The 26207-nt window shown below is 40.2% G+C and overlaps 1 protein-coding gene across 1 annotated transcript in view; it reads right to left on the bottom strand.

Annotated features, from left to right (window-relative positions):
• Positions 1-14019: 14019 nt before the first annotated feature.
• Positions 14020-26207, bottom strand: part of C7 (complement C7) — a 71458-nt gene continuing 59270 nt past the window's right edge. The window contains exons 15-18 of the mRNA XM_002745039.7: positions 23576-23767; positions 20097-20187; positions 17058-17242; positions 14020-15605 (exon numbers count right to left, since the gene is read on the bottom strand). Of these exons, the coding sequence (XP_002745085.2) occupies positions 15424-15605; positions 17058-17242; positions 20097-20187; positions 23576-23767 (650 nt within the window). The 3' untranslated portion in view covers positions 14020-15423. The remainder of the gene's footprint in view (positions 15606-17057; positions 17243-20096; positions 20188-23575; positions 23768-26207) is intronic.

Consider the following 26207-nt stretch of genomic DNA (forward strand, 5'->3'; position numbering starts at 1 on the left):
TTTATGCGTCAAGACTATGCCAGGTAATTTTCTACAAAAGACCCTGTCTGACATTCTATTAAATGTCATTATCTCCTTTCTACTTTTATACTAGAGCAATAGTGCATATGCACGCACACAAGCACATGTATGTGTGTGTTCATGAGTGTGTTCATTTCTTCATAGTATTTGGATTTTTATTCTTTTATTTTTCACAATGTATAAGTGAAAGGTTACATACATGAAATTATATACCTAAAAATGTTTTCTTTCTTTCTTTCTTTCTTTCTTTCTTTCTTTCTTTCTTTCCTTTCTTTCTTTCTTTTTTTCTTCTTTCTCTCTTTCTTTCTCTCTCTCTCTCTTCTTTCTTTCTTTCTTTCTTTCTTTCTTTCTTTCTTTCTTTTTCTTTCTTTCTTTCCTCTCTTTTAAAAAGGAGTCTTGCTCTGTCACCCAGGCTGGAGTACAATTACACAATCCCAGCTCACTGCAACCTCCACCTCCCAGATTCAAGCAATTCTCCAGCCTCAGCTTCCTGAGTAGCTGGGATTACAGGCACCTGCCACCACGCCCAGCTAATTTTTGTATCTTTTAGTAGAGACAGGGTGTCACCATGTTGGTCAGGCTGGTCTCAAACTCCTGCCTTAAGGTGATTTACCTACCTTGACCTCCCAAAATGCTGGGATTACAGGCATAGGCCACCACGCCCAGCCCTGAAAAGAAGTTCCTAACACAGGTAATGGTACTCATTTAAATGCACCATTATGACCATCTATTAGCACCATTATTAATGTATTACTTTAGAATGCCCCTGTAAATTTATATTACTTATATTTTAATCTCTTCATCGCCAAGCTCTTTGGGGAAACATCTTTGTTTCTACAAAGCCTAGAGAGCAATCAAATCTTTTGCAAAAGAGATTATGGACTAGGAGTCCATTTCTTCATTTATTTAACAAATATTTATTGAATGCGTACAGCTTTATAAGGCATTGTTATAGTCACTGGAACCACAACAGGGAGGGAAAATAGAAAAATCCTGTTCACAATAGCAAAGACTTGGAACCAACCCAAATGCCCATCGATGATAGACTGAATAAAGAAAATGTGGCACATACACACCATGGCATACTGTGCAGCCATACAAAGGATGAGTTCATGGCCTTTGCAGGGACATGGATGAAGCTGGAAACCATTGTTCTCAGCAAACTCACACAAGAACAGAAAACCAAACACTGCATGTTCTCACTCATAAGTGGGAGGTGAACAATGAGAACACATGGACACAAGGAGGGGAACATCACACACTGACGCTTGTAGATGAGTAGGGGGATTGGGGAGGGGTAGCATTAGGAGAAATACCTAATGTAGATGACAGGGTGATGGATGCAGCAAACCACCATGGCATGTGTATAACAATGTAACAAAACTGCATGATCTGCACATGTACCCCAGAACTTAAAGCATAATAAATAATTCTTTTTAAAAAGAAAAATTGTGCCTTCATAGAGCTCTTACTCTGTAAAGTGTGTGTATATATTCCAAGGAATGGAAGCAGCCTCCCAGTGATTTCTGCCTCCTGGTATTCATGCTCCTGGGAAGTCCCCTCCTACTATGAATAAAACTGACCTGTGCAACCAATACAATATTTCAGAAATGATGGAATATGACTTCTAAGACAAGGTCATAAATGATAGTGCATTCTCTTGATTGATTCACTCTGGAAGAAGCTAGCTGATGTGTCATAAGGACACTCAAGCAGCCCAGTGGAGAGGTCCAAGCAGCAAAAAACTCCTGCAAACAATGAGCACTCAGTTGCAAGGTATGTAAGTGAGTCATATCCGGAATGGATGCAAGAGCCCATTAGTCTACAGATGATTGAAACCCCAGATCACTCACACATTGATTGCAACCCAGGATTGTGAGATAAAATACACATGCCCAGTTACATTTGAATTTCAGATAAATGTTGAATTTTTTGGTAAAAATATATCCTAGTTATATGTTACACTAAAAAATTATTTGTTATTTATCCTGAATTCAAATTTAGATGAGCGTCTCATATTTTTATTAGTGAAATGTATTCAAGCAAAATCTAATGAGAATCTTTAACCAGAATCATTAACCAAGCTATTTCCAAATTTCTGAACCATGAGACTGTGTGGGATAATAAAACTTTGGTGTTTTAAGCCACTACGTTTTGAGGTAATTTGCTAGGCACCAATAGGTAACTGTTACACAGAGAGTTTATGATCCCACCAAAGTTATATACAAATTTCGGTATAGAAATGCAAAGGTTCATTTTCTGGGTAATGGGTTTCATGAAATTCTTAATGGAGTCAGAAGCTATTCCTAAGCATAAGATATGTGAAACAGAACAAAAAAACAAAAAGAAGGGAAAACACATGGGTTTAGTTGACTTCTTTTGGCAGATTATTTTAAGTCAAATGACCTTGCCAAATAGTGCTACCCATTATAACTTCTGCAATGATGGAAATCATTTTTTCTTTCCATACTGACAAACATAGTAGCCAGTAGCCACATGTATCAACTTGAAATGTAGGTAGTTGAGGAATTTGATTTTTAATTGTAGCTAATTAATTTAATTTTTATTTTATTTATCCATTTAAAAAATAAAACCTAATTAATTTTAATTAACAGAAATTTAATAGTCATGGATAGCTAGCAATTATGGTATTGACAGGACAGTTTCAAAATGTAGGGCAAAAAGTATTAATAGAATTTGGGTTGAGCCACCCTAGAACTATAGGATGTCCTTGACAGGAGTGTAAATTCACTCACATAGGACTTGGTCAGGTATTTATGTATCTCCACCACACCCCCAATCCTAGCCTGCGCCATAGCGCCTTTCTCATAGATTGATTGAGATTAGGTAGAAGGGACACATGAAACACATTGCCTCTGAACCTTTAACCGTCTAAACTCTCATCTTAGATTCATCTTGGCAAGAATTTCTAGGACTATCTTTCTCACAAATCTTGGTTCCACCACTTACTACCCATTTGACTTTGAAAAACCACTTAACCTCTCTGTACTTCAATTTCCACATCTGTAAAATCAGAATAGTAATTTGATTATTATTATCTGACTATGTGTTAGTCCATTCAGGATGTTAAGACAAAATATCTAATACTTAGTAATCTGCACGCCACAGAACTTATGCTCACAGTTCTGGGACTGACAAGTCCAAGATCAAGGTGCCAGTAGATTTGGTGTCTGGTGAGGGCTCATTCTTCATGTGCTGTTCTTTCTTGCTGTGTCTTCATGATGGAAAAGGCAACAAGCTTCCACAGGCCTCTATTATGAGGGTACTAATCCCATTCATGAGGGCTACTTTGCTGTAGGGGTGAAGCCCTCATGGAGAACCTCTGCTAGGGCAGTGCAGAAGGGAAATGTGGGGTCGGAGCCCCCACACAGAGTCCGCAACGGGGCACTGCCTAGTGGAGCTGTGAGAAGAGGGCCACTGTCTTCCAGACCCCAGAATGGTAGATCCACTAACAGCTTGCACCATGCACCTGGAAAAGCCACAGACACTCAATGCCAGCCCATGAAAGCAGCCAGGAAGGGGGCTGTACCCCACAAATCCACAGCGACGGAGCTGCCTAAGGCCATGGGAGCCCACCTCTTGCATCAGTGTGCCTGCATGTGCGACATGAAGTCAAAGGAGATCAATTTGAAACTTTAAGGTTTAATGACTGCCCTACTGGATTTCAGATTTGCATGGAGCCTATAGCCCCTTTGTTTTGGCCAATTTCTCTCATTTTGAATGGGTGTGTTTACCCAATGACGGTACCTCCATTGTATCTACAAAGTAACCAAATTGCTTTTGATTTTACAGGTTCATAGGCAGAAGGGACTTGCCTTGTCTCAGATGAGACTTTGGGCTTGGACTTGAGCTAACGCTGGAAGGAGTTAAGACTCTGGGGGACTATTGGAAGGGCATGATTGTGTTTTACGTGAGGATATGAAATTTGGGACAGACCAGGGGTAGAATTATATGGTTTGGCTATGTCCCCACCCAAATCTCATCTTGAATTGTAGTCCCATAATCCTCATGTCATGGGAGGGAAATGGTGAAATGGTGAGAGGTAAATGAATGATGGGGGCAGTGACCCTCATGCTGTTCTTATGACAGTGAGCTCTCATGCTTTTATAAGGGGTTTTCCTCCTTTTCTCAGCACTTCTCTCTCTTGCGCCATGTGAAGAAGGACATATTTGCTTCCCCTTCCATCACGATTGTAAGTTTTCTGAAGCCTTCCCAGACATGCAGAACTGTGAGTCAATTAAACTTCTCTCTTTTATAAATTATCCATTTTGGGGTATTTCTTCCTAGCAGTGTGAGAAGGGATTAATACAGCCTCCTTAAGGGTCTCAGGAAAATAAAGTTGCAGAGGAAAATCATGTCAAGTACTCTTGAAGAAGTTACAGATTTCTTTTAGTCTCACTGCTGTTGTTTTTCTCACTCTGATTTGCACATATAATCATTTTTCAATTTATGTTTACTTTAGGCTGGAGATTTTGTAATGTTCATGGACTGCCTAATGGCTGAGCATTGCTTTGAAGAACTCTGAATTATGTTATTTTGCAACTCAGTACTCTGCCCTTTAACCCAACAGTGGAAGCCAGTGTTCTGCTGGTAAATCAGGCCTGTTTAGTTTGGCTGACCCTGCCATGAAGGCAGTTTTACCAGAAAGGAGAAGAACAAACATCACAGACAGGAAGAAAAAAATAGGCTTCCAGTGTAAGAAGCCAGAGAAATTGCTCAGCTGGGATTGTCACGTTACTGACATTGTTTCACAGGATAAAATACAGAGAGAAGCACTTCTGAAGCACTCACCAGACTCTAAAATTAAAGCAAAACTTTCTAATGGTGTTTTACTCTTACTTGAGCTGGTCTCCAACCCCACCATCATCCTTCAAATTTCCTCAGGATAGAAGCAGAGAATGCACAGTCAATTAGAAGGACTAGTAACCTGTGAGCTAATTAGAAGCCTTGGCAGAGAAAAACTTTCTGATAAACAATTTTATATAGCTGCAGCCTGGGAATTACCATTTCTTGGGATTTCTCTTTCTTATTCATTTCTGGTATCCCGTAAACCAGGACAAGTAGAAAATGTGACACAGTTGAGAGGAACATGAGGGAGGGACAGTAAAATTCATTACAAAAATGTGTCTGTGTGTGTACATGTGTGTGTCTGTGTGTGAATAAAATCACCAAGTCATGACCTGAAAAAGGGCATGTGCTTCCTACTTCTAGTTTGTCAGACTTTCTTTATCCAACAAAAACATCCTTACTTATTTGTATTCCTTCTGGACAAACAGTCCTGGATTTATTTATTGAGTTATGTGGTTATCCTAAAGGAAAGATAAATTTGGGGAATATAACTTTCCAAACCTATGTGACTCATAGCTTCTTTTTCAATTTGGGAGCCACTGAAAAACACAAGATAAGAAATCCCTTCTCTTACATTACCTACCACTTCCTCCAAATACTCTGGGTCTAAGGATTAAAATAGCCAATACCCTAGCCTTTCTTAACTGCAAAGTAGTCAAAAGAGGCTCTATCTTGGAGATGGAGAGGCTGGGGAACTGCTTATTAGCCTGCAGGACAGGTTAACCAGGACCTTTTCAATTTTTCAAAGAGAATGGGGGGTGTTAGAATCTACCTTTACTCTGTTCTTAGTGGAATTATAAGAAAACCATTCATTATCCAATTCTCAAAGGCTGTGCTGAGGGTTGAGACACTGGGAATGTGCCTGCCCTGTGGATGGGTGGATGGGGCAGAGAGGCCTGTGGGCAGGGCTTGATCGTGGCAGTTTACCGATCTGTTACATTCAGCAGAGGATAGAATAAAGCTCTTTTGACAATAGCAGAAATGTTTGATTAAGAGATAAAGATGACCAAATAGCAAAGGGACCAAATGTTGAATGAAAAATTGATTTAATCTTTATTTGGAAGACAGTAGGCAACCAAAAGGGGTTCTTGATCAAGACAGTAAAATGATAAAATCAGCATTTTAGGACATGATTAACAAAGTAGATAAACTGGTAAATCAGGCAACCAGACACTACCTGATAGGTTTTTAGACTAAAGAAATGTATAAAGGAATGACAGAGGTGTCTGGGATTGGTGGCACACACCTGTAACCTCAGCACTTTGGGAGGCCAAGGCAGGTGGACCACCTGAGATAGAGAGTTCAAGACCAGCCTGACCAACATGGATAAACTTCATCTGTACTAAAAGTACAAAATTAGCTGGGCATCGTAGCACATGCCTATAATCCCAGCTACTCAGGAGGCTGAGGCGAAAGAATCACTTGAACTAGGGAGGCGAGGTTGCAGTAAGCCAAGATCATGCCATTGCAATCCAAAAAAAAAAAAAAGAGAGAGAGAAATGAAATGACAGAGATAATATTGCTTGGAATATTTATATTTAAAGGGGTGAATCAAAGAAAACTCTAATTTAAGCCTAAATGACTAGGATAAGAAAATGAAACTTCTTCTTTCCCAAGATAGATGCTTGTTCCCAAAACTGCAAAGCATGGAAATAAGAAATACCCTCAGAGACCAGGGGCAGTGGCTCAAGCCTATAATCCCAACATTTTGGGAGGCCAAGACAGGAGGACTGCTGGGGCTCAGGAGTTCAAGGCCAGCCTGCACAACATAACAAGACCACATGTCTACCAAAAATTTAAAAAATTAGCTGGCCATGGTGGCACGCACCCATAGTCCAAGCTACTCCGAAGGCTGAGGTGGGAAAATCAGTGGAGGTTGAGGCCACAATGAGCCATGATGGCACCATTGCTCTCCCACCTGAGTGACAAAGCAAAACTCTGTCTCAAAAATAAATAAAATACCCTCAGTGATCTTGCATTCCACTTTTGGGGAGCAGACCACCATGCGGTTCATGTTTGGAATTGATTAACAGGCTTCTTTTAAATGCTATTCTATTTAAGAAATTTCTGCTTTTGACCACTATGGAGTGACAGGAATTAGATTTACTCTTCCGCCTTAATCAACTAGAAAAAAATGAAAGTCAATGGTTTTTAAACATTTGACAACAGCTATTGAAGGACTAGAATCCCCAAGAGAAGGGAAACAAATGAGGTGAGACTTAGGCTTGCCACAGCTTACTTCCTGGTGGGCGATTTTCAGGCCACTGCACAGGTAGGTGGATTTCAAACAGTGTCCATTGGTTCCACTGAATTGAAGAACTAAAATCTGAGTTTGGGGAGTCAAGGCATTAGAACTGATAGAATAAATTGCCTGAGACAAAGCTGCACAGGGAGGAATGATAGCTCTGGAGCTCAGCAGAGTGGGACCCTTGCTGATCTGTGCTGACTACTGACTAGAGGCTGAACCGTGTGTAAGTGAGGGACAGAAGCACCAGAAACCATTAAGTCTAACAATTCCTAAAACTCACACAAGGAGGGATCATTTTATACTGCCACCAACCAGAATGAAAGGACATAATACAAACTCTAGACTAAAGGTAGCTCTTGATTGCACTAAAAGATCTAACCTATTCTAAGTAAGTTAGCTGTGCATTAGGACAAAGTTCAGCACCGAACAAAGTAAAAGTTGTCAAAAATTGTAAGTCATTCAAAAAAGAAATAATATTAACCAGAAGAAACATTTTTTAAATATTGAAATGGACCCATAAATGCCAAAATTGATTGAATATACTAAAACTTTTTTAACGCTATTAAACTATGTGCTCCATATGCTCGAGGCAATGAAGACAAAAATAGAAATATAAAAAACAATAAATCATATAAGTATAAAGATATATATATCCTTTAGGATATATATGATATCATACATCTATATCTATGTGATTGGTTCTATTTCTCTGAAGAACCCTAATAAAGATTTATGCACTGAGAGCGGTTCTAAAGAAACAGAATTTCAAGGACAAATTTTCTGATTTGGATCTGAGTTTTAAGACGTAATGACTCTATTTCCAGTAGTAAAGAGAGCACTTATACACCATGGCATGAACCGAAGATACACAAAATATCTGCATTGGATATTTCTGATCAACCACTTAGAAGAAAGAAGCAGGAACTAGGCAACTAGCAGCATTTACTGGCGCATGATAAGCACTATTGAAGTTTTAGCTTTGAATGTTAACATTACTCTTTTCTGGTATTTGAGTCTTTACATTACACATCCCAAGATTGAGTACCAGTGTTCTGTCTCAGAAGAGATGGTAATTCCAGCCTACATTGCTCAGGACCTGTATTAGGTCTTTGAGGCACTGCTATTTCAACATGAGAGAAAAATGTCTCCCTAGCATCTGCAGCCACAGTGTATCAGATTTACAAATTTAGTTTGATGTCTTTGCATTACATGCCAGGATTGCCAAAGGGCAAGACTTTAAAGTAACATTCCTCACAAACCCACTGAATGAAGCAACAGTTTCACCCCAAAAAATCACACTAGTTCACAGTCTCCACTACAGACTGCATGTTTGTGTCTTCCCACTCATTCATATGTTGAAGCTTTAATCCCCAATGCAATGGTATTTGGAGGTAGATTCTTTGGGGACTATTAGGTATAGATGAGGTTATGAGGGTGGGGCCATTTTGATGTTAGTGCCTTGGTAAGAGAGTAAGAGACCAGAGCTTCCCCTCCAGCCACCATGTGAAAACACAGGGAAAAGGTGACCATCTGCAAACTAGGAAGCGGGCCCTCAGCAGACACTAAGTTTGCCATCTTGGACTTTCCAGCCTCCAGAACTGTGAAAAATAAATGTTTGTTGGTTAAGCCACCCAGTCTGTGGCATTATGTTATAGAGGCCTGAACCAACTAAGACAGTCCCCTCCTTTGTCCCACCTAAATGGGAAAGAATGTTTATTGCAGGATCATAATTCCCAGTATACATCCAAAAGAACTGTCAGCCCCAGTCGCCTCCACTGTTAGAAGCTGAACTAGCAGTCTCTTCATAAGTCAAAGTTGCAAGATCAGCTTTTCCAAGACAGGCTTATCTGTCAACATTGTTTAGATCTTAGTCATTACTAAGCTTCCTTCTTAAGCCTTCTGGCTCCTTGTCTACCACGATTTTCAACTTCCTCACCCTCAATCAATGCTCCACAGGGAAGGTTTTAGGAAACCTCTATCTAGATTCAAAACAAGGAAGGAAGATAATTAGGATCATGCTACCCATGGCACAAAGGAAAAGTCTTGCCTATTTAAGTCTATGCTGACATTTCATAATACTAGCACTGTAGCTATAGCAAGAAACCACTCCTACACAACTCATTAACTATGCTGCTGCCTGGCAAGACACAGCTAGTATATAATACCCACAAGGTCTACAAGACAGTAAAGGGGCCAGGACTATAGTGAAACAGGGTGAGCTCCACTCTGGGAGGTGAAGAGCTTTTTCAAGACTAGACTTTCTGCTAACTAGCCGTGAGACTGTGGAAAGTGACTGTAAAATGGACATTTTATTGAGCATATACAACCAGTGTACTGAGCAATGAGGAGCATAGAACCATAAGGATGAGTCGCTATTTTCACCAAGCTACATGAGATTGCGAACCAGGTTTCCTCAAAAGTGCCTTTCTCTGCCACATTTAATGAATCTGTGCACCATGTCTGTGCAAAAACAGCCAAGCATTACATTATTGAGAGATTCAAGATACATTGGAAGGCTCAGTATCATCATACCAAAGCTACTTAATCAGGTCACGAGGGAGTCCAATCAATGGGCTTGAATAGAGCTTTACATAATGCCTGACTTCAGGAGTTGCTCTTGGTGCTATCTGTGCAGAGAAGAGTTTCTGGACTTAGAGTCAGGCATTATGTAAAGTTGTGGCCCTGATTAAATATTGTCATAATGCTCACGTGGGTTGTGTATCACCTAATAATACATCAATCCTGAGCCTTTCACGTTAATCCCCTTCTCTTCTGGATGCCAGGCAAAACTTTCTTTTTAAAATAAGAACATTCTAGCCCGGTGCAGTGGCTCATGCTTCTAATCTCAGCACTTTGGGAGGCCGAGGCAGGCCGATCACCTGAGGTCAGGAGTTCAAGAACAGCCTGACCAACATGGAGAATCCCCGTCTCTACTAAAAATACAAAATTAGCTGTGCGTGGTGGCGCATGACTGTAATCTTAGCAACCTGGGAAGCTGAGGCAGGAGAATCACTTGAACCTGGGAGTCAGAGTCTGTAGTGAGCTGAGATCAAGACATTGCACTCCAGCCTGGGCAATGAGAGCGAGACTCCATCTCAAAAAAAAAAAGAAAGAAAGAAAAAATAAAAGAAAATTCTATTTTGCTGTTGCTGAAAATTCCTTGTCTTCTCTGTGTTCCTAGTTGACTTGGGCAGCTGATTATTTTGTAATAGATGCTAAAGCCAACATCACATATGCTTTGTCTTTTAGTCAATGTTTCTCCGTCTTGGACATCATTGATCTGCCATGTACCTAAGCCCCCTTCCCTATAATTCAGAGCAAGTCTCCTCTCACAGAGATGCATGGAAGTAACAGTGATAACAGAGCAGCCCCCTTCCCTATAATTCAGAGCAAGTCTCCTCTCACAGAGATGCATGGAACTAACAGTGATAACAGAGCAGCCCCCTTCCCTATAATTCAGAGCAAGTCTCCTCTCACAGAGATGCATGGAAGTAACAGTGATAACAGAGCAGCCCCCTTCCCTGTAATTCAGAGCAAGTCTCCTCTCACAGAGATGCATGGAAGTAACAGTGATAACAGAGCAGCCCCCTTCCCTGTAATTCAGAGCAAGTCTCCTCTCACAGAGATGCATGGAAGTAACAGTGATAACAGAGCAGCCCCCTTCCCTGTAATTCAGAGCAAGTCTCCTCTCACAGAGATGCATGGAAGTAACAGTGATAACAGAGCAGCCCCCTTCCCTGTAATTCAGAGCAAGTCTCCTCTCACAGAGATGCATGGAAATAACAGTGATAACAGAGCAGCCCCCTTCCCTGTAATTCAGAGCAAGTCTCCTCTCACAGAGATGCATGGAAGTAACAGTGATAACAGAGCAGCCCCCTTCCCTGTAATTCAGAGCAAGTCTCCTCTCACAGAGATGCATGGAACTAACAGTGATAACAGAGCAGTTCCTATGTTTGTCTTTTCACAGGAAATTGTCTTCAGCCTATGAATCAAAAAGAACATTTTAACATGCTTTTTTCTCTTGCCCACCTTCTCACCTCTAGCCCACCCCTGCTGAAACAACGGCTGTCTTTCTGTCTGGTCTTGTTAACCCTTGGCTGAGAAAGCAAATTTTTCTATGTGATTGATATCTTGAATATAAATCTAGAGTTTTGTCTTCACAGCCTGACAGGAATAAATAAAAAGACAAATTGTAGGTGTGTTGGTTGTCACAGCAGGGGTGCCTATCATGGCATCAGCTTTCTTGTCCACAAATGTGTGAACTGCCTGAAAGGCCAAGGTAATTGAAAGGCAAGCATAAACCTGTCTGTTTTCTCAGATATTAACGGAAATTGCCTCCTACTGAGGTCACTTTTCTGGCTTAGTGTTTTGAGAAAGAAACAGGCCATTCTGTTTCTAACCCAAGTATTGAGTACACTTTAGTCCATCAAGGGGGAAGAATCTCAGTGGACTGGTGTGGCTTCTCAGTTCTACCAATCCCATACTAAGAATGGCCCTCTTTCTTTTTCTCTTTCTCTCCTGTCTCTGTCTCTTTCTCCTGCCTCCCCTTTTCTTTTCTTTTTTCTTTTCTCTTCTCTGTCTACCCCCTCTACTTCAGAGAGAGAGAGAGAGAAAAAGAAGCACTGGATATAGTGAACACTCACTTCATCTTGTGTCCAAAGTATGCAGTATCTTAGTTTATCTTCAAGTGTGTGATGATGACCACTTCCACTAGATATTATGCTGGTCTCCAAATAATCCAAATGCCTGTGGTGGGTGAGTGTATGTATAAGAAATGTGAATAGGAACATAAAGAAAATATAGAAAAATGATAAACCATGGTGCCATAGTTTGACTGTGTCTCCCAAAGTTCATGTGTTGGAAATTTAACCTCCAATGCAGCAGTGTTGGGAGGCAGGGCCTCATAAGAAGAGATTAGGACATGAGGGCTCTGCTTCTATGAATGGATTGTGTTGTTATAACAGGAGTGGGTTAGTTATCATGAGGGTGCTTTTGTTTTGATAAAAGCAAGTTCAGCCCTGGCTCCATCTTGCTCTTTCACTCTTGTACTCCTGCCCTTCCACCTTCCGCCATAGGACAATGCAGCTTGAAGGACCCGCCAGATGCCAGCACCATGCTCACCCATCTTTCAGAACCAGGAGCCAAATAAATTTCTGATCATTATAAATTACCCAGTTGGTGATATTCTAATAGCATAAAACAGACTAAGAAGGGGTTCAAAAATATTAATACACATACCTTGACCAAAAGAAAAAGTGATTAATAATTGGCCACAGAAGTGGGCACATAATAAGCTGGGCAAAGAAATGGAAACATACCAGGGAATGTGCGAATGCTGTACAAACCAGCTGCTCAGGACTTGCAGCTCTGAACAGTTACACAACTGGATGGTTTACAAATTTCATGTGAAGCTGAGATTAGCCATGATCTGCCCAGCAAAGAGGGGAACCCTCAGTCAAATTAGCCATTACCTGGCTAGTTGCTAGGTAACCCAAAGTTCCGGGGGTCAGTTGTCAGATTTCCTGCTTGCCACTCTACCTCCCCAACATACCCCACCTATATACCAAGAACCCTCCTTCTCTTTCAAGGTGATTACAGGTGGTCCTGTACTAGGAAGGAGGTTTACATTCAACAATTTGAATAGGGCTCATTAAATCTCAGGGCAGAGATAAGCAGCATTTCTGTCATCAATTAGGAAATACATGAGATGTCAAAGGAGGGCACTTCTCAAAGTGATTAGGAAACATTCCCAGGCAACTTCTCTGCCCAAGTATCTTGTAGCATCCTTCTGAGTGGTAAGCAATGATCTGTGGGATGTGTCTTAGCCTCCAAGTAGCTCCCTGAAGCTAGTGATGGTTAATGCACCAGCCAATTTCCTTCTCTCTGTCTGTTCCTTCTGAGGCCCAAATGACTTTAATTTCAGCGATGCTTTCTGCCATCTGCCTTCTCCAAGGCTATATCCCCTTCTAGCCCAGATGACCCTCACCTGATCTGAGGCACAGAGAAGGGCAGGCAGGTAGAATTTTCACACTCTTTATTCTTTTTCCATTTTTTTTTTTTGGTTGTATTAAATTGTTCCCTTAGCTTTCCTCAAAGCCTCTCTATAGGTATTCAATAACTTATTTTGGAAGTTTCAAAACGTTTTTTAAAACTTAATCTTAAAAATGACTTTCTCCTTGCTGACCTGCTGCGACAATCCTAAATCTCCACAGGCAATTGTGAATGCCTCTGTTGGACTAGAGGAAAAGTCAGCACAAGAAATGTTCAGAAAACAAAAGGAGGCAAAAAACACAGTATTTCAAGACAACACCTCTTCCCAGCCACATTCACTGCTCCTCTCCTCCAACAATTCATTAGTCCTTGACTTCTCCTTCAGTTATTCTGCCAAATTTCCCTTCTCAATCTCTTAGTTACATTCACTCATTTCTCTTTTTTTCAGACCTCAATCTCTGATATTATTTGATAATGCTGACCATATCCTCTGCATTACTTAAGAAGGGGGCATAATGACACACAAGCAGTAGGAATCTCACTCCATACTAGCTTAAGCTAAGAGGAGAAATTTTGGAAGGATACTGAGGTATTTCCTCCCAAATAAATTACTTGTTCAGCCTTTTGTCTCAGGGTCTGCATTTTCAAATGTGTCCTCCCATCCAGGGTAGAAATGAACTCTTATAACCTCTAACAAATGCAGTTGCGATGTCTGAATGTCATTGTTTTTCACTAATTGAAACCTGCCTCCTTGTAGCTTCAACATATTATATCTGCATCTTCCCTTAAGGTACACTTTGATATAAAAAGCTAGATCCAGATCAGACATAAAACTTCAGGCAAGAACACATTAACCATTCATCATGAAAACCTTCTCTAAAATGAAACAATTTTGAAGAATAGTATCTTTAATGAGTTTTCTAATCCTTATCATCTAACGTTCAGAAATATATTTACAGGGTCAGAACAATACAGAGAAAGTGTTTGTATAATAAAGCATATTTTACATTTCATTTAAGCTCTCTCATTTTTCCTCCCACACCTGCTTTTTTTGTTGTTGTTTTGATGAAAGAGAAATAAGGAATAAATAGAAGATCAATGCTTCAAACCAATCTACCTGTGTACTCCCTGAAACCTTTAGGACTGAAGTATTAGTATCACTTATACTGAAGTGTAAGTAATCCACATCAGGGAAAACTCTTCTCAAATGCACAATCACACATACCTCAGGCAGGAACTGATGGTCTTTCAAAAGAAAAAAGAATAGGGGCGAACTTCCGGTCCTGTGTTTGACACATACTAGAGAAAAGAGAAAAGCCCTAAAGAGAAGACTAAATTGTATGTTCTCAGATAAGACGCCCCTGTGACCACAGCATAATGAATTCTGCTCTGACATTTTAGTGGTTCAATCTCCTGACATGAATAAATATTCCAGTCAGGCGTGCTGGTTCACAACCTGTAATCAAAGCACTTTGGGAGGCCAAGGCATGCAGATCACCTGAGGTCAGGAGTTGGAGAACAGCCTGGCCAACATAGTGAAACCCCATCTCTACTAAAACTGCCAGGCGTGGTGGCAGGTGCCTATAATCCCAGCTACTCAGGAGGCTGAGGCATGAGAATCGCTTGAACCTGCGAGGTGAAGGTTGCAGTGAGAGGATATTGTGCCACTGCACTCCAGCCTGAGCAACAGAGTGAAACTCTGTCAAGAAAAAAAAAGGGATTCCTATCCGTGGTGGTTGACTCAATAGGGTGAAGTGTGAGATTACTACTAAGGACAGAAATAATTTATATCTTGTCTTTTTTGTTCAACGTCTTCTTTGTATTTGGTTTCATTGAGGAAAACCAACCTCTTTAACCAGGAGATTATGTTCTTTCTGTTTTCCTGGTCATTATGTAGAGTGTGTTCTGACCCATGGGCTGTGTCAATCATACTTAATAAAATGAGAGGCCTAAATGGAACCTTCAAGTTTCTCTAGCACAATCCTTTAATTTTGCAGATTTTAAAAAACCAAGGCCCGGAGAAGGTAAAATGCTTTTCAAGAACATGCAGCCAGCCTGTGCAAAGGCTCATGAATAGTCTTCATCCTGACTCACACTAAAAAGGAGATAAAAGATTAACTCGATTCAGATTTGGGAGAACAAAGGGTTGTCTTTATGCAGATGGCTGGGATTTGAGGAGGAAAGTAAACTCTGGAGAAAAAGGAAAAGCTGTCCAGTGCCCAGGTGTGCAGATGTTTTCACTCAGCCCCAGCTGCCTGCTGGATTCCAAGCAAGCTGACTAGGGCCTCAGGAGCCTACTGGGTTGGCACAGCACAAGGCTTTATGCTGATGACGGAGATGCTCCGCCCTGTGCATCTCAGAGCGCCCACCTCACACTCAGACATCGTCTGCTCCTTGCCGTTCATTTCCACACAGATGCTAAACCCTTCTTCTTCGCACTCCGATGCTTCTCGGCAGACACATTTGCTGCTCTCAGCTGGAAAAGTAAGTGAAAGAGGCTTAACAGTACATTGCGGAGGTGGGGGAGTCAAAGCACATCACCTCCAAAGTGGTGATTAGAGCTACAGAAGCTCCTGTCTGGAATGATATAATAAACTATCCCCTGGAAAAGTGGTAGGCCCAGGAAACTGGGGCATTTTGCTCCACTCCAAAGAAATAGGTTTTCAGGTTGGTACCAGCTCTCTATTAGTTTGACCCACATGGGGTGGTTCAAACTAATCAAGAGCTCTTCAACTTTCTCCTACATAGAAGCTGCTGTCCCTACGAGCCAGCAACTGAGATCAAATGAGAAACCCTCAACAAAGAACCAAGTCAAGACTCAAACACAGAGAGAGAGAGAAAAAGAGAACTTAAACTTGATTTGAGAGAGACAGCATGACATACAGAAGACTACAAATCCCAAAAAACAAACCAGAAATGAGTTAGGGAGGCAAGGAGTCTGTGCACTGAAAGTATATGGTTGGATTACACTAGCCAGGAGTCTTCCAAAGAAAAGTAACAAGGTCAACCAGCAGACAGTGGTGACCGCCAAACCAAAAGTGACCCAGACACAGCTAGAGTTACATATGTCATCAGTCTGCTGCAAACTGTGAGGGAGTGAGGGGAAAGGTGCCAGTGGGTACAGGCCAAGAGGGCAGAGAGTGAGGAGCCAACAGAGACCTTACAAGTCATATAGTCCAGCTCCCAAATTTACAGATAAGGAAGCTCAGGCAGTGACTTGGCTCCAGAGACCCCACTATTCCCCTTTCATAGTATTGCCCAAATCATGGGAGGTTTACTGTGCCCTTGGGGTGTTCAAGATCACTGTAACTGCTACCTGAACATAGCATTAGCAAATATTGAATCACAATGTGAGAAAGTAACTTATTTTCCTATTTTCTTCAAATCCTTCTAATTACTTCTAGAAGGAAGTGTCAGCTTGGTGCCAGTATGTTTTTAACACCCCCCTAACACATGCTAAACTCACAGAGGAACAGCATAATCAATGTTGGACCAGTATCTGGCTAGAATCCACAACTTTGCATTACATCTAACGTTTATAGTTACCTAACACTTATGCCAAGTAATAAATCCTTTTAAGGACGTGATATAAAATTTTCATTTTAAAGTTACTTTTATGTCAGACTTTTAAAAATACACAATATGGATAATACAAGGATAGATCAAAAATCATGAAGGCGGAATGGAATCACCCGTGTTTGGGAGAACATTCTCATCAGGAATGGATTCTTATACTCTGAGGTCTGTGATCTGCGCCCCTCTCCAGGAAGGGGTATAGGAGAGGTCAGTGCACTGTCAAATCAGTCTGAGTTTTTAACATCCTCAAGTATCTGCTTCGGCCCACTGCTAAACTAGAAACTACATTTTAAAAAACCTCAGTACTGTGATTTCAGCATTCTTATACTTGCAAATATGAAAGGCCCCTTACCATCACATTTTCCCCATAGTGGGCAGGCACCACAAGCTTTCTCAGCTGAGGCAGGCAGAGTGCAGCTGTCCATGCCAGTAAGAGTGTAATTTCTACCCTGACAGTGGAGAACATGCAGCTTGCACACTGTCAGAGGCAGTATCCTTTTGCTTCTCTCATCTTGAGCGCATACATCCAAGGAAGATCTGAAAAGAATTAATAACATTATGTACAAGATTTTGGTTCTTAAAAGCTGAGAAGTAGAAATGAAAAGTGATGCTCTGAGCTTAGTGCCCCCAGACGTTATCACCCAAAGCAAAAATAAAAAAGGATGGAAACTCAAATCCCCGTCATTCCTTGGGTCCAATCCACTTAGGTCTTCAAAATGATCGTATTTGTATTTACTCTCTTTATTTGCTCACAGTTTTTGCAAGTGTAGATATCTAGTGTTGATCTAGTTTCATCTAAAACAGATCAGGTAGAGTAAATTAGATGAGAAGGCAAGGTCTGCTAGCAACAGCTGGCAAAGAAGGAGACAGAAAACCAGTGGAAACCAAGCATTCAATATAATCGTAGTCAAATGGGACCATTAACTGCAGGAGCAATGAGCTCATCCCAGCCGGCAGCCAAGAGTTCATGTCCATAAAACAAAATCATCCAGAAATGGATGACCCTAAATCATCAAGGGAAGATAAACATGTATTTTTCAATGCTACTTTTAAAAGTATCTATGTTTACAAAATAGTTTAGAAATAAGGCTGGGCGCCTATAATCCCAGTGCTTTGGGAGGCTGAGGCAGGCAGATCACTTGAGGTCAGGAGTTCAAGACCAGCATGGCCAACATGGTGAAACCTCATCTCTACTAAACATATAAAAACTAGCTGGGCATGGTGGCACACACCTGTAATCCCAGCTACTAGGGAGGCTGAGGCAGGAGAATCACTTGAACCCAGGAGGCAGAGGTTGCAGTGAGCTGAGATTGCACCACTGCACTCCAACCTGGGTGACCGAATGAAATTGTGTCTCAAAAAATAAATAAATATTTTCATAAACTGTATTATCTTTTTCATAAGCATTGGTGTTAATGGAAAAAAATAGCTATTTAGAAATGTCACTATCAAAAAACTTCACATTTCTGAATGCTGACAGACAAGGTACACATTACCATCACTGATACTTTAGACAACAGAACATTTTTGTATACCAGATGGAATCAGAAAGAATCTATATTCACATACTTTATTTAGTTCTAATATTTTCCTCTTCTATTAAAAGCTAAATTTAATTGGAGTTATGTATAAGACAGAAACAAATGCTGTTGTTTTGAATCTATCTTTTCATCTATTTGTTTAAACTTTAAATAGAACTTACAACTGCTGAAAGGGCAAAGACCTTACAATACCACCTTGCTGTCAGTATCTGAGACCATGGAATGACATGGAAATTCATACCACAACTATTAGCCACGGGCTGCAGATAAACTAAATGAAATGGGGAAGGTGGAAGGAGGGTGAAAGTGACTCAAAATAAACAATGATTATTACAGATTAGCAGTAAAGTCAGAATATTACAATCAGAATATGTCTACACTGACCATTATTTCCATCATGCCATTTAGTTATATTCTTCTTCACACCAGAAATTACTATATACAATAACTATTAACCACTGTAGGTTCAAGAAGTTGGATATGGGTTTTGATAAGCAAAATCATTAAAAACGAAGTAATTCGTGTTTTGGGTGTTTGTTTATTTATTTATTTATTTATTTAATTTATTTATTTGAGATAGGGTCTGGCTCTGTCACCCAGGCTGGAGTGCAGTGGCATGACTTTGGCTCACTGAAGCCTCAACCTCTCCAGCCTCAAGTGATCCTCCCACCTCAGCCTCCTGCTTAGCTGGGGCTACAGGAGCGTGCCACCACACTCAGATAATTTTTGCATTTTTTTATAGAGAAGGAGTTGCACCATATTGCCCAAGCTGGTCTTGAACTCCTGAGCTCAAGCAATTGGCCCACCGTGGACTTGCAAAGCACTGGGATTTCAGACATGAGCCACCACACCAGGTCATCTTTCGGTCCTTAATTTAAAAAATGACCAATAAGTCTAGGAGCTGGATAATATCTCATTTCCTCCCCAGATCTAGGTTCTACTCTTCTCCACCTGCCTGGGAGGCTGACATGTATGGGCCGCATCATGGACTTCCTCGGCTTCTAGCTTCAGTAGGTTTGATCAATGGGGAGCACTGGTAGGATGCTCAAGGCAGGAAAGAGAGTACAGTTGACGTGTTTATTCCCCTAGCTCACGCCTGTGAGATCTCTGAGTTCCCTAAAATGAGAGTGTCAGCTCCTCCTCAGGGCCATCTCCACACAATTCTCTCGGTCTCCAGCTTTTCCTGAATGCCCCTCTCCTTACTCCTTGGACCTGGGCGTGGATATACAATTGAGCTGTTACCATGGGAATACTGCCATGGAACTTGTAGTTTCCTTTACTCTGTTCACATTTTTGTAAATATTCCTGCTAATAAGACTTTTCTTCTCCTAACTTAATTGTGCCATCTCTATCCTCCTAGGACCATAACACAGACATCTAGTAACTACTTCAGATATCCTCCCACAATGAAGTGATTTCAAGTTGGTGGCATTCTTAACAATGCAGATCTAGAGAAGACACTTCAAGAATCAACAAAAGCAGCTGCTCTTCCTTTATCAGAATTGCTTTAAAAGTTATGTCCCAAAGGAATTTCAGCTCTAATCCTCTAAAGTTGCAAATCCTCAGCTAACAGTTTGTCATTTTGCTCCATTTTATATATAAAACAAGCAGTGCTCAAGCAGTCCTTCAGCTTTCTCCACTAGCCAGATTAGAACACTGCTTAATGCCATGGCTGTCGGCCCTAGCGACCCAGGCAAATAACAGGCAGCAGATGGACTAGGTCAAAAGGCAAACAAAGACCCTTAACTCTTGGTAAGCTACAGCTTCCAGCCAACAGAGACTAGCATCTAAGAAACCATCACTTATCATGAATAAAATAAAATGGAGAAGTGAGCAACGACAGCACTTACCCACATTCATAGGGCATTTTACAAACGCATCTTGAATTCTGCAGTTTCTCCCAGAGCTGACATTTAGGCACTGCCTGTGTTAAAGGAGTGTCTAAAAAAGGATAGGGAGATGTGATCATTAAGACAAAAGCTTCTTCATAGTCAACAAGGTATTATTGAAATTGCTGAACCAGGGTCTGTAGTATTCTCAGCTACAGTGAGCTTGCATGGAAAAAACAGTAGTAATAATCAAGGTGTAACACATTTTATAAACTATGCAGAGTCTCTAGAGCCACATTATGAATAATTGCCTTGGTAGTAATAGCTACGATCTTGTGAGCATTTATAATTGTCATGCACTGTTTATACATAGGGATATTTATGCCTCCCCAACAAATGCCTGCCTAAGAAATCAGAAAATTAAGAGGGAAAAAAGTTAGGAAGTTGGTGCTACTTCACAAATTTTACAAATTGGCCAGGCAGGATTTAAGTCTACATTGGCATATACTTTTGCATCATAAAACTAGATAGTCATTTTCTATATCTATAAAGGTAGTTTATCTGAAGAGCATGTTTTTATGAAGACATAAACTATGGAATACTTCCTTACTTTGGAAAGCTCAAGAGTTTCAGGCATGACATTACAATCTTGTGAACATTCATAAACCTGTAAACATGGTGGCAATATGAAGTATGCTTGGTGTGGCCAGCAGTCTCAGTAACAAGTCTCGTCATTAAAACACTTCTCTTGGTCGGGCGTGGTGGCTCATGCCTGTAATCTCAGCACTTTGGGAAGCCAAGGTGGGCAGATCACTTGAGGTCAGGAGTTCAAGACCAGCCTGGCCAACATGGTGAAACCCAATCTCTGCTAAAAATGCAAAAATTAGTCGGGCATGGTGGCACACACCTGTAATCCCAGCTACTCGGGAGGCTGAGGCGGAAGAATCACTTAAACCCAGCAGACAGGGGTTGCAGTGAGCTGAGACTAGGCCACTGTACTCCAGCCTGGGCAACAAAGTGAGACATTGTCTCAAAAAACAAAAACGAAAACCAACAATAACAAAAGAACACTTCTCTTTAAAATGGTGTTATCCTAAATGCATCGCCTGTACCCTGACCTGGATCCCAGAACATAAAAGAGACATTAGTGGTAAAACAGGAGATATTTGACTAAAGTGTATAGTTTAGTCAATAGCATTGTGCTAATATTAATTTTTTAGTTTTAACCAAGTTGTGTTATGTAAGACGTTAATATTAAGGAAGATGGGTGAAGGGTGTGTAGAAATTATATCTGTGACTTTACTGAAATTTAAACTTATTCCAAAATGAAAGTTTTTAAAAATGGTATTATCTACATCAGTTCCTCTTAACCACGGACAATTTTGTCCCCCAGGGGACATCCGGAAATCACTAGAGACATCTTTGGCTCATACAGCTGCAGAGTGTTACTGGCATAGTAGATGCTACTGGGAGGTAGAGACCGAGAATGCTGCTAAACACCCTGCAATGCATAGACCAGGCACCCCAGCAAAGAATTACCAGGCCTAAAATTCCAGTAATGTTGAGGTTGAGAAGCCTTAATCTAGGTGTACCAAAACTTCAGTGCAATGATCAAGCCACGCAAATTAGTTCTGCACTGTGGTTAAACATTTACTTCGGGACAAATCCTGAAATTTTAGATTTTAATAGTTTGCTTAAATTATTATAATGTCTTTGTGAAAAAAAAATATTGATAGAATTACCTAGTCCAAAGAATGTTTGCATTTAAAAAGAACACAGTTTTGTCACCTTTGCAGCTTGGTTAACCAAATAAACACACTCTTATGGCCCACTGAGAGTATGTACTTTTGCTATTTTAAAAGTAAATTTCTTCACATCAAGACTAACTACAGGGAGAGAAGGGGAAAGTGAGGAATTAATGTTTAATGGATATAGAGCTTCAATTTAGGAAGATGAAAAGAAATGTTGGGGTGATGGTCACACAATGTGAATTATTTAATGCCACTGAGCTATACATTTAAAAATGGATAAAATGGTAAATTTTATGTTATGTATGTTTTACCACAACAAAAAAGACACTAAATACTAGAACAGTCAACATTTTAAAGCATCGACTTTGGAGGCTGGCAAGTCTGGGATTTTTATGTTGTTATAGATTTAAGGGTAGTTACTATTATTTACAACTTCAGAAAAACACACAGATCGGAAAAACATTCTTAATTAAAACCCAGTTTAATAGAATTTTCTACTGAGTAAAAAAAAAACTTCATACCAAATTGTGCTGTAAAATAGCTGAAGTAGCATTTTAGAAAGACTAGCCTATAATCTCACTGGGAACAAACGTGCAACCCCATCAATTGTGTATTGTTCTCTTTCATTTTAGAATTATAAGTACTGGTCCACTACTGTAAGTATTCCAAGTAAACTCATGTTTATGCTTCAGTGTTTACAGAACACAAAACAACTGTCCTCTGATATGGGGCCTTGATAGCTTAAGAGCACATCTGGACAGGCAAGGAGGGACTCCAAGGATGTGTGCCTTGCCCACTGTCCTGCCTCTCATCCACTTAACATCATAGCCCATATCTGCCATCAGTATCTGGATGCTCTGTACCCTATTGCATGGAGAACTTAGAAATATATAATTCACCTCACAGTATCACCTATGAAATCTAGCACTTCATCCCCACTATTAAAAATAAATTTCAGCATTTAATTAAAAAATCACATAATAAGAGAGAGAATATCACATAAAATAGTACACACGGAAATTTTTCTTCATTCTCACTTTTGTTACAAATATATTTTCCATTTATTTACAGAATGTAAACAAAGAAGAAATAAGGGATTATTTTCAAACAAATTACCTCTAAAAAGAAATAGTCTGACTTTCTAAATCCTTTCTACTTTAGATTTTTAAAAGACCATTTTAATTTTCTTGGTGTTCAAAACACTGGATTTTTGGGTTTCCACATTAAGAACAATTTCATGAATCACAACACTTTTTCTTCAGTAATATCTGCTTTAAAGTGTTAAATAAAAATGCCTTCTGAATTATCAATTTCAGAAACAATAATAAACTCTATGAAAGCTCAAAAATGAAACATACAGAATTTTACATAAATTATGATATCAACTCTATTTAGAGAAACTGCAGGGTGAAAAATTAAGAGGAAACAACAACTGGAAAACAGGTTTTAAAAATCCTTTATTGTCTTGCCACCATAACAGACATAAAGCTGATCTTTCACAAGGAGGGTTTAAGTTAAAAGTTTCGGAATTACCAAGCCTATCCTTGCCTTTCCTTGCACTCATGAGTCTTTCTGTGCCCTGTGAGGAAAATCTGTTTCTCAGTCTATAAACTGACCTCCATCTCTTGGGGAGCAAGAATGGAGGGAATGACTCACAGTTACGATATGATACAGTACCATGAAGGTTGACACAAGGACTCTCACTCGCCTGAGTGCAAGTGTCCTTGGATAGACGCAGAAGTCACTCACCTTTTTGTACACACCGGACATTCTTCATCTCAGGACTCCACTTAAGGCTGGAGCCACAGAGAAATGCTGAAGGACCTTCCAAGGACATGCCACCTGAACAGGAAACAGTCACCTTCTCACCAACTGCATAGAAAGGTTTATGGGGGTGACTCTGTATGCCATCCATCAGGACAGGTAGAACACAGGCAATTTCTAAAGATAAAAGAAAGCAAAATATAAGAGTCACTGCTCTCATAAACCATCTTTTTAAAAAAGTCTTCTGTGATGCTGATACACTTGTTCTGCTTTTTCATATTAGAGGACAAGGAGGAAGAAGTGAGTACTCTTAGGGTGGAATGAAAAACATGTCACACAGAGCCTGGTATGTAATTGACCAATGAATAACTAGAGACCAAAACATCTCCCCCCCCCACCCCTCCCCTCAAAACAATGTGGCGACTTAAAATGAACAACCCCAACAGAGTCCTAATGCCCGGCCTGCTGTTGAAACCAAATTTTCACAGCTGTCACTTATTTCTGTGCTCTGATGATGTGCCATCAAAATTTTTCTGAGCTGTATTCATTTGAGTTTCATTAACTTTCATCCAGTTAGATATTTTGCTATCTGAAATTTTTTTTTTTTTTTTTTAGATGGAGTTTCGCTCTTGTTACCCAGGCTGGAGTGCAATGGTGCAATCTCGGCTCACTGCAACCTCCGCCTCCTGGGTTCAGGCAATTCTCCTGCCTCAACCTCCTGAGTAGCTGGGATTACAGGCATGCGCCACCATGCCCAGCTAATTTTTTGCCTTTTTAGTAGAGACGGGGTTTCACCATGTTGACCAGGATGGTCTCGATCTCTTGACCTCGTGATCCACCCGCCTCGGCCTCCCAAAGTATCTGAAATTATTAAAGCACCGCTTTTATTTATTTATTCATCCTTTTTAGGGACAGGGTCTCTCAATGTTGCCCAGGCTGGAGAGCAGTGACTATTCATAGGTTTAATCAGTGTATACTACAGCCTCAAATCCTGAGTTCAAACAAGCAATGGGGAAAAAGATTCCCTATTTAATTGGTGCTGGGAAAACTGATGAGCCATATCCAAAAAACAAACTGGAGCCCTTCTTTATACCTTCTACAAAAATTAACTCCAGATGGAGTAAAGACTTAAATGTAAAACCTAAAACCATAAAAACCCTACAAGAAAAAAAAAAAAAAAAAAAACAAGAAAACCTAGGCAACACCATTCAGGACATGGGCACGGGCAAGATCTTCATGACTAAAACACCAAAAGCAATTGCCAAACAAAAGCCAGAATTGACAAATGGGATCTAATTAAACTGAAGAGTTCTGCTCAGCAAAAGAAACTATCATCAGAGTGAAGAAGCAACTTACAGAATGGGAGAAAACTTTTGCAAACTATCCATCTGACAAAGGTTTAATATCCAGAATCGACAAGGAACAAATTTACAAGAAAAACACAAACAACCCCATCAAACAGTGGGCGAAGGATATGAACAGACACTTCTCAAAAGAAGACATTTATAAAACAAACATATGAAAAAAAGCTCATCATTGTTGGTCATTAGAGAGAAAAGCGAATCAAAACCACAATGAGACACCATCTCACACCAGTTAGAATGGCAATCATTAAAAAGTCAGGAAAGAACAGATGCTGGCAAGGATGCAGAGAAATAGACACACCTTTACATTGTTGGAGGGAGTGTAGATTAGTTCAACCATTGTGGAAGACAAGGTGGCGATTCCTCAAGGATCTAGAATCAGAAATACCATTTGACGTGGCAATCTCATTACTGGGTATATACCCAAAGGATTATAAATCATTCTATTATAAAGACACACACATACATATGTTTATTGCAGCACTATTTACAATAGCAAGGGCTTGGAACCAACCCAAATGCCCATCAATGATAGATTGGATAAAGCAAATGTGGCACATATACATCATGGAATACTATGCAGCCATAAAAAAGGATGAGCTCATGTCCTTTGCAAGGACACGAGTGAAGCTGGAAACCATAATTCTCAGCAAACTAACAGGAACAGAAAACCAAACACTACATGTTCTCACTCATGTTAGAGCTGAACAATGAGAACACATGGACACAGGGAGGGGAACATCACACACTAGGGCCTGTCAGGGGGCGGGGGACAAGGGGAGGGAGAGCATTAGAAAAAATACCTAACTCATGCCAGGCTTAAAACCTGGATGACGGGTTGATGGGTGCAGCAAACCACTATGGCACATGTACACCTATGTAACAAACCTACACGCTCAGCACATGTATCCCAGAACTTAAAGTAAAATTTAAAAAAAAAATTTTTTTAACTCCTGCACTCAAGCAATCCTCCTGACTCAACCTCCTAAGTAGTTGGGATCACAGACACATGCCACCACACCCAGCTAATGCACCACCTTTAACCTTGCAGACATAAAAGTGTTCAGTGTTCCCTGATTTTTTATCTGTATTCTTTCTTACTGAATTCCATTGATTAGCTCAAATTGCTTACTTCAAAATAGAACAGAGAATAAGAAAAAATACACATAGTGTAAACAGCAAGTCAGAATTTATTATCAAAAAAATAATCTCACTAATATCCCTAATGGACTTTGGACAATATTCTACAAAGT

The sequence above is a fragment of the Callithrix jacchus genome, chromosome 2, assembly GCF_049354715.1.
Source record: "Callithrix jacchus isolate 240 chromosome 2, calJac240_pri, whole genome shotgun sequence".
Lineage (NCBI taxonomy): Eukaryota > Metazoa > Chordata > Mammalia > Primates > Cebidae > Callithrix > Callithrix jacchus.